General features: G+C 35.8%; 1 protein-coding gene across 1 annotated transcript in view; it reads left to right on the top strand.

The window, feature by feature from the left end:
• Positions 1-16,924, top strand: part of TDRD3 (tudor domain containing 3) — a 35,595-nt gene extending 18,671 nt beyond the window's left edge. The window contains exons 6-12 of the mRNA XM_010015575.1: positions 1,749-1,820; positions 2,297-2,446; positions 3,143-3,283; positions 5,561-5,717; positions 6,064-6,189; positions 13,897-14,735; positions 16,675-16,924. Coding sequence (XP_010013877.1) covers positions 1,749-1,820; positions 2,297-2,446; positions 3,143-3,283; positions 5,561-5,717; positions 6,064-6,189; positions 13,897-14,735; positions 16,675-16,824 — 1,635 coding nt within the window. The 3' untranslated portion in view covers positions 16,825-16,924. The remainder of the gene's footprint in view (positions 1-1,748; positions 1,821-2,296; positions 2,447-3,142; positions 3,284-5,560; positions 5,718-6,063; positions 6,190-13,896; positions 14,736-16,674) is intronic.
• Positions 16,925-18,144: the final 1,220 nt, after the last annotated feature.

The raw sequence follows: 18,144 nt of genomic DNA, 5'->3' as shown, positions 1-18,144 counted from the left end.
AGCTATGATCAAATGCTCAAGTTCTTAGGCTGTGGTATAAATATTTTTATTATAATTTGATTCAGTGCTGGAGTTCATTCCAGAATTGCCTCCATTTCTCTAGAGCCAGAAAAAGGTGTAGGGTTTATTAGACCTAGAGTGTCTGTATACCCTTGGGAAGCAAAGCAGGTTGGACAAGAAATTACTGCTGCTTCACTAACTAGATACTGGAAGGTATGATGAACATGCTACAGTGATCTGCCCTTGATTAGGTCGTAATTTCAAGTGAACTGATTGAAACTAAAGCTGAAAATTTTTGTGATTGCTATGCTTCTAAGTGCTTTGTTTTTAATAATTTATTGAATTACTTTATTAGTGGTTTTTGCTCCAAGGCATGAGGAAAAGGAATTTTAGTTTTTTAAATCACCCTTGAAAGGAATTAATAACCATAAATTATTTAGAAAATGGTCTCTGGTTCCTGAATAAAAGTGGTTAACTTGCAAAGAGTGGACCAAAAGTTTCTGATTTGATAGTCAAATGAATCTCTTACTAATTTTAAGAAATTCTCTGATAATCTTAATGGCTTGAAGCATATTAACATTTATACTATGTCTCACATGATGGAATTAAATCAGTTTTACCTCAGTAATAAATATGTAAGTAAATGTCATATATAGCCTTAAGTAATTAAAACTTTCTCTGGCAGTGAGGAGTAGTCAATGATGTATGTAATCATGCATGACTTTTCGGTAGGAAAAAAGGGACAATAAGAAATGAAGATGATAAAACAGATTCATTATAGGAAATGTAATTTCGAAACATTTTAACAGCATTAAGGACCTGCTCTTCTTTTTTCTACTTCTGAAACCAAATACTGCTGTGTAATACGAAATAATGAACACATAACCGAATGTCAGTTTTTTCAGTGAACTTCATTCTCTTGCAGGTTGCTGCTGTTGTCCCAATTTGTAAAGAAAAAGTGTATAAACTATGAGCAGATATTTTAATGTAGTCTTTTACAAATTCATCTTTTTACTGTTGCTGGTGACTGGTAACTCGTATTATTTGAGGATGCTTTGTTTTCAGATCTAGGTCACTGATTGACTGATTGTGGCTGAGAGTTTAGGGCACTTCTGTTCTGTAGATACTATGTATCAGTAATCAGTAGTTTCACTGTTACCGTCTTTGCAATCCAAAGGTCTGCTGATCAATTTAGTATATGTACCACGTTTTTCATGAGGCCATATGGGAAATTTCCTATTGGCACAGTATTTTGCTTCCAGCAGCGGCAAAAAGAGGTGTCTTTTAGGGAGAGCCTACACACAGCCTTCACATCTAGAATTGCTGTATTCTGTTTTATCCTTTCAATATTTGTTTCTGCATGGGTTCATGACTTTCACAGAATGGCAGGTTAGAAGGGACCTCTGGAAGTCATCTGACCCAGCATCCCCACCTAAGCAAGGCCACCTAGAGCTGGTTGCCCAGGACAATGTCCAGGCAGCTTCTGAATATCTTCAAGGATTGAGACCCCACGACCTCCCTGGGCAACCTGTGCCAGTGCTTGATTTTGCAAATTTTCATAATTTTCTTCATCTTCCTGCCCCTCATCCAACCTTTTCCTTAAGTGCCTCAGGATTTTAAGAATTATCATTAGTTTTAATACCTAAAATGTTCGTCTTGGAAGTTTTATATACATTCTGAACTAGAGACATTTACCATATAATCTGTTTTCTGTTTACAATTTATCAATTGCCAATTTTCTTTTACAGAGTTTAGCAAAACACAATAGGAGTAACATTGGAACGGAAGGTGGTCCTCCTCCTTTTGTACCTTTTGGGCAGGTATAGTATGCTTCTTCATAAACTGTATCGTGATATCTAGGGGGCCTGGTTCCAGTTAGATAAAGGCTATCAAAACACGATCATTTGAATCTAAAAATGTCCCTTTGCTATGGCAATTTATATTTAATGTTTTTCCTCTCAATTTCAAGCTAAAATTATTATTTAATATGTGGAGCCTTTGATTCTTCTGGTCGGACCTTCTAGGTGCTGACATAGTCCTTTCTTAAACGCCAAAGGTATTTACAAGAATCATAATAGCTGCATCATGAACTAAGCTTAAAAATGTAAAACTCGTTGGCGTTTTTAGTGGACCCGAGGAGTGTGTTTTTGGTAAAGGCATATAGATGTAAGTCATACAGGTGTACAGTTTTGCGATCATATTCTTTATGTAAAGTTGTGCTACTCTAATAATACTTTATTTTTTTCAAATGAGACTAGGCAGAAGAGTTAATTAAAACTTTCTTTTGTGTTTTCAGAAATGTGCCTCTCATGCTCAAGTGGACAGCAGAGACCTTGATCGCAGAAAGACCCTGCAAATGACAAATACTGTGAAAACTGTTGTGGACAATGATGAATTTGAAAAGCAGAGAACAGCTGCTATTGCAGAAGTAGCAAAGAGCAAGGAGGTTAGAATGCACGTGTATGGCATTTTGCTTAGTACGATTTATGATAATTCCATGAGGATAATTCCACTTATCTTTTGTGTTATTTTAAGTATTTCTTTCTTAAATGGCAAATGCTTTCTAATGCTTGCCTGCTTATAATTCTACTGACATATCTTTAAAAAGATATATCAAAAATTTGTCCTTTTGGATTAATGGGTATATTCTTACTAAAGCGAATAATTAAACATATCATTATGTTATTGTAGATCTGATTTTGATTTGAGCCACTATTTAAAAATACGTTTTTTACAATTTAACTAATAAGATTTAAGTAATAAATGCACGTAATCACAAATCCCAAACCCCCATAATTTGCTTCCTTCAGTCTGAAAGAACAGCTAGGAAGTTTAGTTCTAACATGTCAGAGTTTTTATGTCCTCCCTCAGTTTTCCTTATAGTTTATTTTTCAGATTTGCTTGGTAAGTCATAAAAACCTAGAATTATGTCCTCTTTTTACAGCCTCATTTGGGCAAAGGGGAAAAAATGCCTGCGTAATAAATGCATGTGTGTAAATTAATGCTTTATTTGTTGATGCAAAGCATAACCATGAAAAACATTGCTGCATCAAATTTACTGTGCTTTTTCTACTAGCTAAATATTAAGCCTTATTTTCTTAAGTTCTGTTTACTGAAATGTTCTGTTTGTGCTTATCTGAAGACCAAGACATTTGGAGGAGGTGGTGGTAATAGCAGAAGTAATCTCAGTGTGAGTGCTGGAGGGAATCGAAATAGGGAACTGTTCCAGAAAGAGAGGATAACAAAACCTGAGGGAAAGAATGAAGGCGTCTACCGAGAACTGGTAAGGTAGAAGACTTAAAAGGAAATTTAAACGTGTAATATTAAAAACCATATTAACAAAGATAAAGCCAAAAGACCCTGAGGAATAGTGGCTTTCCTTTCAGTTTGTTTTGAATTCTGTTTAGAATACTTAAAGTGCTTTTGTACATTACTGAGATAGTTATGAGTATCAGTGTTGTTTATTTTTACAAAACCCACTTTATCCTATCCAGTAAAATTTAAAACTAAGTCCTTACAAAAGAAAAGTAGTGATATATGTGGTATAGGACATTACAGTGTAGTTTTATTTTCTTGTTTAAATAAGCTTGATAGTTTTTGCATGTTAACATTAATTCAATTTGGGCAGGATGACTTTCATCCTTCATTTTCAACACATCAAATAATATTTTAATGTAACTTTTATTCTGAATTAATATTTAAGAGTCTGTTTTAAACCATTTCTTTAACGTTGGCAAAACTAAGTGTACTCAGACATTTAAAATAACAAAATAGAAATACTTTTGTTGTGACATGGGAATGTTGCTTATGTTATCACAAGTAATGTTTTCTTTTGAGTAAGGCAGGTTACTATTGGACGGTGTGAACTGTGCCCCTTAATGCAGAACATCACCTTCCCATGTATTTCATCAGTTTTTACTTACTAAGAGGTGTTCTTTAGGATGGCTGCATTGAATTAAGTAGGTGTAAGATATGCAGTCATTGATGTTTCAGTTTTGATTGCTTCAGCAATCTAAAAGTTTATGATGGAGGAAGTATTTGCTGTGAAGAACAACTCGGGAGAGGAATTTCCAAGTATGCAAACCCAATGATTCTAATTTGAGCGATGAAAGCAGACTGAAAGAGGCATTGTAACAGTGTAGTAACTCAGTAAATCAGTATTAAAATATTGATTATAAATATAATTTCTAGTTGAATATTTTCCACCTACTTTTACCAAAGCTTTAACAATGAGAATAGGAACAGTAACTGCCTGTTACTGTTTTGTTTGTGTAGTATGTATTATCATCTCACAGCAAGGAGAGCCTCCAGCACTCGTCCTCAACACTTTGCTCAGAAATGTCAATAGAGAATTGTAGAGGCACAGGCTGAAAGGACCTCAAGAGGTCATTTAGTCATCCCTCTGCCCAGTGTAGCAGCAGTGGCAGACCTTGTCATTCTTGACACGTATGCCTTTACCTAAATAGACTTAACCCCCCTCAAACTAGATAGATACTTCCCCCATTCCCGCCAAAAGAACCCCAAAACCTAGACTTGTTTAAAGTATATAGTTTTCTGGTTTTTCTATGAACTGCAAGATGTTTGTCTTTACTACACTGTAAAATGGCAGTTCTTCTAACTTACAAAACTTAGTATAATGTCATTTACCATATGTAGGCACTGTTCAGAAGAAGGAAATACAAACCCACTAAGCATATATAGAAAACCTTCTTAAGTTATAAGTAAAGATTTTAAGATCTTAAAGCATGGATAATGAATGTTTGTGGGCTCCAGTGAAGAATGTATTTGGTTACAGCTGCTGTAGTAGATGATTACCTGGCATCATTTGTTTGGGTATCAGATGAGGAAGGACAGAGGGCCTAGTCCCATTTCATGTTTAGTGCATGTAGGACTGTCTGCACTAGAAGAGGCAGTTCTCACTTGAATGTTTTAAAGCACAGTGTACATTTAAGGTTATTTTCTGTAATTAATGCTCTGTGATTTCTGCTTTACGTTTTTGTCATGCTCTATGATGTTTAGAATAAGAAAGCCTGTATTTCTGTGAAGTAGATTGTTTGTATTTCTTTGCTTGCTTCTACAGAACCGTTAGCAATTATATTTTCTCCATGTTTAAAGAAATGTATAACCAGGTTTTGTATTGTCTGTAAAATTTGTGAAAGGCTTCAAGTGGGAACAAATGGCTAGTTTTTAAACTAGTATTACTTCAAGAGATTCCTTTTAGTTTTCATCTCAGAAAGTATATTACAACCTGTCATCCTATTCTAGTGTGCAGTGAAGGACGAGGTAGGCTAGGGGAATTTGTGCTTGAAATCTGAATAATATGAGAACTGAAAACTGTTGAATTAATAATCATCATCATAATAATGTTAAAAAACCCTCTACTAGCCATTTGTTTGGACCTAAGATGCGAAGATCTTACATGAAACTGAAATAGTTACCATCAGCAAAACGTGAAGTAGTGTTTCAGTTAAAAATTAATGAAAATTAAAGTAAAATCTGATGGTTTTATAGAGTCTTTGTTGTATCTTATGATTAGTTCTGTGTGTACTGTTTATTTCAGGTTGACGAAAAGGCTCTAAAACACATAACAGAGATGGGTTTCAGCAAAGAAGCAGCAAGACAGGCACTTATGGATAACAGTAATAGCCTAGAGGCAGCATTAAATTTTCTTCTGAACAACAATAAACAGAAACTCATTCAGGGACCACCACCTAGAGGTAAAACATGCAAAGAGAGCTTTAAAACGGCGTTTACAAGCAAAGGAATTGTGTATGGTGGATTACTAATGTAGTTATAGAAGGGTGTATCTGCATGGTTTTTTCCTGCAAGTTAGAATGCATCACAAATGTAAAGCAAATAGTTAGAGAAAGCCTCCGTGTATTGTATTCTTATCAAAATTTTTGAAGTCACAGATTTGAATATCCTTAAATGGAAAATGTCTGTATCTATTTTGTCGATACATTTTTTTCTTTAATAGAAAATAAAAACATTTTCTAAATGAAAAATTGTGTACACTTCTTGTGAATTTATTTCCCACTCACAAGTAACTTGTGATGTTTACAGGTAAAGGGAAGGGCCGAGGCCGAATTAGATCTGAAGATGAGGAAGAGCTAGGAAATGCCAGACCGTCTGCACCAAGCACACTGTTTGATTTTTTGGAATCCAAAATGGGTACTCTCACAGTAGAGGGTAAGTTATTTAAATTAATATATCTAGAACCAGTTAGAATGTGTTAGCGGAATTCTTCTTTAACTCTGTCATCTAAAAGATGGTTCCTAGAACTTCCTCCACTGTCAGCTGTGTAAAATCGAGGAGTGCTAGAGAGTGATTCCTCTCCTTGAAGAAAGCTCAAATAAATCAAACTGTGGTGGTTTGTTCATCTGTCTTGTATATGAAAGAGCTTAAGGTGTTTGTTTCAGGCTTAGATGTCTAAAAGTCAGTAATTTTGAAATGAGGTGACATAAATCCCAGTTTCTTAATCTAATTTGATAAAGGCTTTCACACCTTCTGAACAACATGAAAGTCCATTAAATAAAAGGTAATAACCTCAGTCCTCTTTCCTCAGTTTGTAAGCAACACATTTGGCATGCTGCCCAATAAAGAGTTTAGTAATTGTGATAAGGGGGGACAACAAAACCAAACCACAACTTTTTGGCTGCTGTAAAATACTGCACAGCTCTTTTCACCTGGTTTTCCTGTTTAAGGACTGAGGCAAAGGTAGGATTTTAGAAAAAGGGAAGCCAAATAGTCCCTTGGATTTAATGCAGAAGACCTGGAATTTTTTTCTAATGTCCTTTTAGTTACTTTTCTTTCTTAAAAAGCCATACGCGAATGTAGTCTATGTATATCAGGTTGTCTGCTTTAGGTCTAAATCAGGCAGTACTTCAGAAACTTTAACAGGCTCATTAAAAGTAAAAAGAGGAAACTCCATACACCCTGAGGTCTCTAAAGGCTGCTGTAATATTAAAGTAAAACTTGTGGTAAACTGAGTAATAGATGGAGATCATTCTTTTCCTTTTGGGTTTGGAAACTGAAACACCTTGTGGGTGTTTCAGTGGGTGAAATGAAAATACCTGCTTCCATTATTTAACATGAAGGTTTTGTGATAGAATTGTAATTTTTTTCTCCCTACAAAATGACACATTTCATAAAGGGTGAAAAAAAGATCATAGTATTTCATATGAAGTGCTTGATATTTTTGAGCTTTCTACAGAGTGAATGCATTTAAGGAATGTTCCAAAACAGTCATCATCGACTGTTAATAATGAATTCTTGCTTTGTGTATTTTCACTGGATTTGGGATTTAAGAAGAAAAAAGGTAATATGGAAAAAGTGGAAAATAGGGTTGTAGTAAATGAAAGTGAACAAGTTGCCCTGTTGGGAAAGGTATGAATGGCTGTAATGTCAGTAGGCACCTGTATCCGAAATACAGGTAGAACATCCCCATCACTCTGATTAGTCTAGCGAGAGATTTTTTGTTAAATGTATGATTTCTGTTTGTGCTTTATATGTTTAAAAAACGTGTAAATATCTGTCCTTGTTTGCTGTAGCGGTGAATTTAAGGTTAGTTGTGTTTGAGAGCCATTACCGAATTAGAAATGAAAACATGAAGCCATGTACCCTCTGTCAGTGCATTAAACCCCAGTTTTCTGTGAGAATTATTAGGACTATCCACTCTCCATTGAATACATGGCATATTTCTTTACTTATTTATTATCTTTTTTGTCTTTTGAGTTTCAGAGCTGCACATTTACAGTTGCTACTTGCATAAGCACTTTGCATTAGCCTGCAGCAACTAAAGGTCAACATATTCAGGTGGAAGGAAACATAGCAGTCTAGAGATTCAGTTCTTGGATCTGTACTGAGAATGTTTTTGTCCAAAAAAGAGGAAAGAGCAGCGAAGAAAAAGGACACAAGCTTTGTCAGAAAACTTGCCTCAACAGATAGGCTCAGGAGTTAATGAACGTGCTAGTAAACCCCAGGTTCTTTTGCTGTTGCTAGTAGAATTAGATGCACTGTGAGCTGTTTTAGAGTTCACTAAACGTTTTTATGGTGTGATAAGGTTTATGTTTTCATGAACAGGAAGGCATTTGCTTATAAGTCTGATAGCTTATAGGTCTTTTGGTAGCAAATACTATGTCATTGCTGTACCTAGGTTGAGTTTCATTGCAACAATGTTTTGGGTTTTTTTTGCCTGCAAAATAAGTTATAGCTAAATATTGTTTTATATTTGAGTTGGGTCTAGGTCTTACTAAACCAGTTTTTAGAAAGTGAACAAAAAAGTTACAAGAGTTCCTTTTCTTATGCATGTTATTTATCATTTGTTTACAGTGTGTAGGCACAAGTTTATAGCTTGCTTTATGAAATGCAGCTAGTTGTGGATCAAATGTTTGTATCTTGAGTCTTCACTGTATTTGTCAGAAATTCAAAATACATTAATTTAAATTATATTAATTTTAAATATATTTAGTAACAGACATTCTGCATTAGCCGATACAATTTTGTAAACTGTTTAGGTAATAAATACAATCTCATTTTCAAAAGCATATGTAGGAATTATGCTTGAGAGATCTTTTGGCAACTCATTTTGCTTACAAAAGGTGAGTTAAGATTTTCACAGTGAGCAGAAATGAAAACGGTGGTAGTATGCTTCTCTCACGTTACAAACATTGATTTTTCTTTGGTAAAGATTTGTGGTTGTACTGGCAGATTAGAGAAGGCTTTTATGTGTGACTGAAAGACATTTAAAGGAAAAATAATAGAAATAGTCCCTGTGGGATATATGCTTTTCATATTGTCAGTAGTTTATAGTAAGTAAGTAAAAGAAATTTATCAAGAACTGTGAAATCAGTGACTTGCTTCTTTTAAAATGATATTACTGGTTGATAATGTTTGCTTAGGGGGACTTTTATGATCCTTTGGGTTTAGTACGTGTATGCAGCCAACATACTGTAGTGTAATAAAGCATTGTGTTACGTGAGTAAAAAAAATAATTATATTAGCATACTGTGTTTGAAAGATAAATATGCTTTGGTTTTTTGTATTTTTCCCCTCTTAAATAAAAATAGAAAGACCCAAAATGTCATAAGAATCAAAACGTAATTCTATGATAACTTTGTAAAGGCTTTGTACTCCTTCAGTTGCCAACAGTTCTGGCATATTTCCTAATGTGACACACAGGGTTCTTGGGTTTTTTAACAGTATGTTAGGGGTTTTAGTGTTATCTGAATGATCAATATGCAATCTGGTCTACTACTCCTGTGTCGTGCTTCTCTGGAAAAAGCACTTGTTAGCGTTTTTGAAGATTCCACAAAGTGTTCCGATTATTTTTTGAAAACTTTGAAGTATTTCTGCCTTTTTTCCTTCTGAAGAAATAATAATGCATGCTCTTTTACTGTCTGCTGTTTGGAAGTCAATTGGCTTTAAAGTGGTTGCTCAGTTTCATTTTGTTAGTTTGTTTTCTTACTGAATGTGTCCAGCCTGTAGCATCGTGCCTCTTTTTCTATGCCAGGTTTTATTTTTAACTTGCGGAGTCTACTTCAAATGGATTGCTCAAGAAGTACATAGGTGTTTGCTGAATTGCAGGCTTCTTGTCTCTTTAGAAGTGCTTTTTTTCTTTGCCAAGTTTGAGGGAAAAAAAACCTGTGCAGTCTGATGAATTCAAACACATCTTTAAATAATTTACTGAAAGTGCTATTTTTCTGCCATTTTTCTGCCTCTGTGGTTGAAAATAATCTCATGTAAATTCTTAATTATTAGTTGCCTGAAGTTCCATGCAAACTGAGATGACACGAGTGTTAACAGTGCTTGCAGAGTGCTGATGTATCTGCAGTGATTATACTTAAAACTGTGAACACTCCAAGTTGTGAAGTCTGCATCCAAGTGTTTGCAGAAAACAAGATGTATATTACTAGCTGCTTTTTTGTTTCATTTGATCCTCCTGTCAGTTGTTAGCAGTAGAGACATGTAGTTCTCTCTTAGTATTAGAAAAGCAGTGGTCAGAGAAAGGCAAGTCAGGGAAACTGCTAGAAATAGCTCAAATATGTAATGTTACATAGCCAAGTATAAGGTCCCTTCATCGATTTTTCTGCACTGTAACTGTACTAAGAAAGGCCAGGGCAGGCAGGTTTTTCTGCATTTATATGTAGCATAGTACAGCCTCCACTCAATATAAACCGAGATTGATTGTTCTGCAGTATTTCTGCCCCCTACCTAGCCCATACCTCTAGAATCACAGTTCGTTTTTAGCTATTCAGAGAGCTGACCTTTGTGTAGGGATAGTAGTTTTGAATAAATGCGCATACCCCTGCTATATTACGTTGATGGATATGATTACCTGGAATGGCCATATTTATCATTATCGCGAGCATTAGGCTACTGTACACTTCAGACAGATGTAATTTCTTCTAAAGGGCTGAGAGCCTATGGAGATGCGAAAATAAAAGGCAGTTTTGATGAACTGAGATAAATATTTTTTTAAATTCTGTGTCATGCCACATTTTCTTCAAGATTTACTGACGTGATCTGAGGAGAAAGTGTCTGGAGAGAAGAATGTTTTCATCTCAAGCACACAGAGGATTGATTTGCTTTTCTCTCCATGGCTTTCTCATCTAGTGTTTCTAATTGCACCTGAAGCCTTGGTACTGTTGAGAATTTCTAAATTCACTCCTGGATTTGCAGTAACCAGGGCAGCTGGTTCTGTTTGTGAACAGGAACCCAGAACAGTTGTTTAACTTGTTAACTCTGATTTGGTACCTTTTCATAGTTAGATTTAGACCAAGTAGAAAAACGTCTATGAACTGAAATACCTTTGTGTTTTGTTTAGCAGGTACTTCTGGTTTTTTTAGAGACAAAACAGCATGGTAAACTTTTGGTTGTTTTTTTTTTGTTGTTGTTGTTTTTTTTAAATGTTTGTTTATTTTATTTATTTATTTATTTGTTTTCGTTTTAGGTAGTATGAATTAGTTATCCAAAAGCAAGTTGTTTCATCTCCTTTGTTCGCACTTAATGAAGTGATAAGTAATTCTAGCTGTCAAAAGCATTAAATACCTATCCCCCACTATCTGCTAGTTCTTTAATTGTAAAACATTGCCTATACTAAACATACTTCATTTAGATGAAATGCAAAGAACTACTTTTATACTTATTTCTAACTGTGAGTGGTTGGTGACACCTATGAAAATATTTTTGTGTTGAAATTAAGTATTTTCAAGTTTTGGTTGGCAAGAAAAACCTGCTGACAGTGAGAGATAACAGACATAGTAAGCAAAATTGCTGTCAACTATCTGCCTTTGCTTGCACTTGGATTATTTCTGCTACTGAACACAAAGGATTTTTCCATTAATCATCTTCTTATTTTTCTTTTGTTATGAGGAACAGTTCATCCATTCTTGCCAGCTTAAATAAGTAAACTCAAGGATTATCAGGGAGAACAAAACAGTACCAAGAGCTCTGACTATAGAATTAAGAAATAATGGACGAACTGCTGAGAACCAGGCATGTTTCAGACACCTCCTCTCTCTTCAGTTCTTTGGGACTGAGAACAGGCTGGTGTTTCCATCTGCTCAGGATCCAAAGCCACAAAAGCTTTTGTCAGGCATCTACACCTTTGAAAGATTCAAGTAAAGATCAAATTATTAATCATACTTATTTATTTGTTGTTAAGTGGGGGGTAGGCTGTGAGACACAAAACGATGGTTTTGGTTAGAGCATTGACCCAGAGCTTTCCTAGCTGCTCATCAAAGACTTTTCCCAGACTGCTTTCTCTCTTTTCTCAGCAAACTCGTTTGTCAGTTTTCTTCTTCAAATATGCAGCCTATAACTACAGACCATACTCCTGTGGTGCTTTGAATGATGTTGTATAATATCAGTATCACATGGTCTCTTGGCCTCTGCATGCTCTGTATCTGAGCATCTTGCTTAATTTAGTAGCAGCTACCCTTACATTCTCCATTGCCAGTGTTGTCCGCAGGAGATAAGTGACAACCAGAGGTACTGACTGTGTAAGGAGGGTTTGCAAACAATTGCCTTTGGCAGAGGTTTTCATACTGTCTCATTAAGTCTTCATGCAGATGTCCTTCAGAAGAATAGGACTTCATTGGAAAGTGAGCGTTTATTGCAAGCAGAAGGATACACCCCCAAACTCTCAGGGACCTACCCCAGCTATCACCAAAGAGACAGGACATTTCTGTGCTTTCAGATTTCAATTTTTGTCCTCCAACTTAAGTTAATGCTTGAGGTAAACCAGTCATATCACCAGTGTGATGTGTGGGCTTTTTTTTTTTTTCCTGGTTGTTTTTACACGGTAACATCACAGAATCATAGAGCAATTTGGGTTGGGAAGGACCTTATAGATCGGTGGTGAGGCACTGGAACAGGACGCCCCAAGAAGTTGTGGCTGCCCCATCCCTTGTGGAAGTGTTCAAGGCCAGGTTGGATGAGGCTTTGAGAAACCTGGTCTAGTGGAAGGTGTCCCTGTCCATGCCAGGGGGTTTGGAACTAGATGAACTTTAAGGGCCTTTCCAACCCAAACCATTCTAGGATATAAACATGAATCCCTCTGATGGGTTTATGCTTTCCTTTTGAATCAAGTTCAAAGTCCGCTAGCAGATCTCATACCCAGCCACCCACATGAACGTACTCACATGGTCTCTCATGGCCCCTAGGCTGTTTACCTCCGGTACCCACCTCAGACACCTTTTGTTCAGCTTGCTGGCTAACCTGAAAATTTGCAGGAAAGGGTTACATGAGCAGAGTTACTGAGGTCTCTCCAGTATCTGAGCCCAAACCTGTGGTCTCTCAGGTAGTTGGTCTTCAGACCCATGGTCTTCCAATATTCAACTGCCAGGTCTTTCTTGGTCTCCTTTAGCAGCTATCCTGTCTCAGGTGTACCAGCAGGTTTAAAACATGTCCCCTCACATGCACAATAGAGAACTTAATCACAGAGAAGATGTTTAGAAACAGAATTTAATAAGGAGAGGAGACAGGGTACAGTGATCACATGCAGGTGTTGGCCTGGCAAGTGTGTTGACCAGGGGCTTGCTTACTTGCAACTGTTCTGTTTAATCCTTCTTTATTTTCTCATACTTATTCCTCCTGGATTCATCTTGCTCTTTTCCCTCCTTTGACTCTTCACCTAAACATCCCATTAAAAATTCCATGTTTGCCTAAAAAAAATCCCAATTCTATAAAAAGTTTCGGAGACATCCAGAATTCCCCTCCTCCCAGCATCCCTTATCAAGTTTGCTTTTTTCTCATGAGATCCGTGATAATCATGTTTTACTTCTCATCAGTTAGAGTCCTGGTTGAATATCTTGAAGGTAATGCTTGAGCAGTTCATGTTACGGCTCATTCATCGGGGTCTCCTGAGTTCTGGTCTTACTATTCCCATTATCTACGGTTTGTCAGCTGTGTTTATTTTATCAGTTTTATTTCTTGCCTTTGTCTTTTATGCTGAATAGCTTTTAACAAGCTATTTTTACAGAAAGTTTCAGTTCAGGTATTCCTTTTTTCTCCTCATTTTCCTCCCTCTTTCTTTCTCCAAGTTGGAATTACGTTTTTCTGTCTTAAAGGGCTTTTAATCAAGTGAGCTATTGATGTCTATAGGAAGAAATAAGTAACCTCCTGGAAATGTACACCCAGCTTTTCTCACACTGGTAGGTGGTTTGGTTCTCAGTACAGCCCAGAGTAGTGTATGTTTTCCAATATCTAGGAAATACAGCTCAAATGTCTCTGCTAAATTTTCCATGTACCATTCCATTTCTGTATCACAAAGATAAATACTGCATACTTTTTCTAAATAATACTATTGCTTTATCAGTTAGGGTCTGAAATGCTGTTTCTAAAATATGTTTGTGTGAAGTATGTTAATAAGTGAAATAACTTTTTTCTTTGTAGAACCAAAATTGCCATTTCAGCCACCACATCAAGTACAGCACAAAGTTATGAATACGGAACAGAACGGCATCAAAGAGAATCATTCAAGACACGTTTCTCGCAATGACATGAGACAACCAAGGAATGAGAAACCCCCTCGTTTTCAAAGGGATATTCAAAATTCAAGGCAGGCTTTGGAAGGTGGTGGGTTACCAAGAAACAGAGGTCCTGAAAGACACAGCTCTTTAGAACATTGGACAGATGAAAAAAATAAAAGTGACAGACATTATCCTAGAAATGATAGGCCAAAGGATTTGGGTTATCCCATAGCCACTCACCAGAGTGACATTACTTTCAAAAAAAGGGATAACAATATGCAAAACAGAGTAGGAAAAGGGGTGTCTTTCACGGAATTCAAGGAGAACTCTGCTGCTCAAGATAATACAGACAACAATAACCAGAAACGTGGGAAAAGGGAAAACCAAATACACAATTCAGAAAATTTTTGTGATAGGAAGGCACGAACAATAAGTAATGAAGCCTTTATGGTAAGAAGTGAGCAACATTTTGGTGTGAATAATGATTACCAAAATCCTGGCAGAACTGATAATTTTAATGCTGTACCAAATGGAGATACTGAGCATCATCAGAAAGGTAGACGAGTAGGACCTATCAAGTCATCGGGACCCACTACAATCCCATCTTTTGATGATAAAATGTTGTATTACAACACCGGTCCCAAAAGGAGATCTGGGCCCATCAAACCAGAGAAAATACTGGAACCATCGATTCATGTGGAGTATGGGAAAAGTTGGAGACCAGGGGATGAGTGTTTGGCTCTTTATTGGGAAGACAACAAGGTATGCCTTTGCAAAATGAGAAGTACCTCAATATGTGCCTTTTAATGTTTTCTTACATACATACATACATGTGGATTTTTATGATGCTAGCACAGAGACATACATCACAGGTGTGTAGTGTGCTTGCTCCTTTGCTAATTTCTTGTTCTGTTTTTGAATTGTATTTAGGAGATTTGTTGCTTGTATTCATCGCGTGCATAAATTAAGTCATCTTGGAGGTGATTGTTTCTCTCATTCAGGTTGCAGTTTAGGATGACTGAGCTCCTAACGGAAGCATTTGACTTAAGCAATGAAAATCTGGGGGGATGAGTATGGATCTACGTGCTCATATTCTTTCCCAAGTAACAACAGAAGGTTTCTGTGCCATCTAGAATAGTCTGTAATGGTAAATGTGTAATGCCTTTTTCTAGAATAAGTCAGTGTGCAACCTATACTAGTGCAAGGCAAGACCAGTCTGCAGCAATGGGGTTGTTAAAAAAAAAAAAAAAAAAAGATAAAAATCCCTCTTTTATTTCAATCATTACAAAAAGGAAACAGCAAAAGGCTTATTTTTTTTTATTATCCTGAGTGGACTATTAGCTGGAGGATTTGTGGAACAAGTGAGTTATGCTGCAAGGTAGTTTTGTTTTCATGATTTTTGAAAGTTTAAATACTTCCTCTTTAGCTGTTTTTCCTGTTAATAAGATTTCTTTTGAAGCAAGACCCTTTTCTTTCATCTTTTCCTTTGCTAAAAAAGTTTGATGTTGTTTTGATTTGTTATTATCTGTTCAGGAGTTCTCTGTCACTCTTCTTGAGTAGTTTCTTCAGTTTTTGATCCTTTCTGATAATCTGAGGACTATCTTAAGTATTCTTCTTTGAACAGGTTTTATTCACACCATTTTCTGTCTTTATTTATTTAATGTTTGGCATGTGTGTCTTTTTTACAGGAAGTAGACAATGTTAGCTCAGCAGCATAACTTTATTTTTGTCTTTTGTTTGTGTGACTAAAACATGATAAGGCATGCAGAATTTTTGACAGTGGCAACATATAGTGCATTGGCTCTCTAAAATAGGAATATGTAGCTTGGGTGGATGGATTAGTGTGAAATATAATGGCAAATTGTGGAATTGTTTCCTATTTTCAGAAGCACATTTGCATTACTATGAGATGAGTTTTTGAAATTCTGGGAAACATGAATGTATAAGTAGATATGAGGTAATGCCAGACTGCTACCTGAAAAGTATTCATCACATTAGAAAAGGGGGTTTTTTGAGCGTTACTGGTTTTTTGGTAGTTACATTAAATGCTGCTGCTCATATCTAGGACAACTTTTGAAATGTGATGATAAAGTATAGTACTGAGCTTAACCATATTAGGAGGCAGTGATTTCTTTGTGTTCAGTAGCATAAAAGTGATTGAATATCTTCAAGAAAGCTGATGTATGTTTGTATAAATGTCAAAAAAACAAATTTTGTGTTAGAAAAAGGACTCTGAAGGGGCAGTTTTATCATACTTTTATCATATTTCATTGTGTTAAAATAAGCATATATTAGTCTGTACAGTCTATATGGCTGATAGACACTTGGTGATAAGTGTATTTTTAAGAAAAAGTCTGACAGTAACACTTACCTGCATACAGTAGCATTTGTTAGTGATGAATTTGTTGTGCTTTCAGAGGAATTAAAACAAGTCTTTTAACTGTTCAGTCTACTTTGATAAACTGCGTATTTTCTCAATAAATATTCTAAATACATTCTACAATGTCCTTGCAGTCTACCATATGGAAGTTTAATAACTAGTACTAGCTTAATAACTAGTACTAATATTACTCAAAATATCATACTAAGACTAAATATATATATGTATACACACACATGTATATATATGAGAAGGTAGTTCTTAAGCTGTTTGTGGTATTTCAGGTAGTATTTTATGACCTTTGAAAATTTCTCTTTTAAGTTCTACCGGGCAGAAATTGAAGCTCTCCATTCTTCTGGGACAACTGCAGTTGTTAAATTCTGTGATTATGGAAATTATGAAGAGGTGCTTCTCAGCAACATCAGGCCTGTTCATGCAGACACATGGGTATGTGATAACAAATTCTATTAAATATAAACTGTGCAGTCTCTACAAAATTTGTAACCCTGCAGAAACTAATGCCTACTCATGCAAAGAATGCCAACTGCATGTGTAGAAAATAGTTAAGCAAATGCACGGCCAAAATGTCCACTTCTAGTTGTCTACATAAAATGTTCTATCATGGGATATTCTTCTTGTATAACATAGCAAGTGTATTGTTTGAATAATTTACGTGTCAGCCAAACAGTTCTATGCATATTTTGTCTCTAAAAGGTGTTACTTACTCTATTCAACACATTTTCTGTTTTATTTCATGTATGTTGTGTATTGTTCTGTAAGGGTAAGAAAACAGTATTTTAAAAACTGTTTTGTGAAAGTTTTTGCTACATATGTTATGTATGGCTAAGAATAGACATCTGTTTCACTTGCTTTGGTATCATGATTTTATTCTTATTTCAATTACTTCTTCTTTGCCAAATGCCATGGCGGAGGTGTGTGCCTCAATCTATTTTATGAGGTTCAGAATGTATGGAAGTTGGAAATTTCAGAAACAGCATCTTTATGTTTTCTTTCCAAGGTTTTACTGTTTTATTGCTAAAAGGTCCTTGCAGCTGTAGGATTTTTGCAGGAAAAAGTTGATTAGGACCTTGCTCTTCACTTCTTTTTATTTGAATGCTAACCCTCATCCTCATTATGCGTTTGCAGTTCTTAATTGCTCACTGGAGTCATGCTCTGGTACTTGGGTTTGCCTTTTAAGCTGAGCACTGCTGGTCACTTTATTTGTCTCAGTATTTGTATTAGTACATAAATCTAGATAGCACACAACAAATTTAAAATTAAGTTGTTATGCTGCTTAATACCTAATCCTTTGTCATAAAATTTGAAGAACTGTGTGATATTTTCTCTTCACAAGAGAACAAAACAGATTTTAACCTAACTGCAATAACTACTTTTCTTCACTGATCGATGTTATCAGCAACTATGACCTCGTTTTATTAGAAGTGTTACATTAAGTTTTATTTCAGACCTTCCAGGTAACTTCCAGATAGTCTTTCTTAGCTATCTGTACTCAAGACTTGTTACTAATGTAGATATATTCTGCATGTGGTTTCTGATGTCCAAATACTGCCATTTTTTCAGACTCCTTTTTGAAAGAGTTATTGATGTTAAGGAAAGATTTAGTGAATTGACTTAAAGGCATGAATTTAATCTGTGTTAAAATTGATGATTTTTTTACTGTTTTCTCCAACACACTTTTTGGTACCTGTGTGGAATTTCCAACCCCCCGCCAACAAATATAAACTGGTGAAAATACACCCCTGGGAGGAAGAAAAAAGAAAAACAAAGTAG

Source organism: Nestor notabilis, unplaced genomic scaffold, assembly GCF_000696875.1.
Source record: "Nestor notabilis isolate BGI_N333 unplaced genomic scaffold, ASM69687v1 scaffold15805, whole genome shotgun sequence".
Taxonomy (NCBI): domain Eukaryota; kingdom Metazoa; phylum Chordata; class Aves; order Psittaciformes; family Psittacidae; genus Nestor; species Nestor notabilis.
This window is presented reverse-complemented; position numbering and strand designations above follow the sequence as displayed.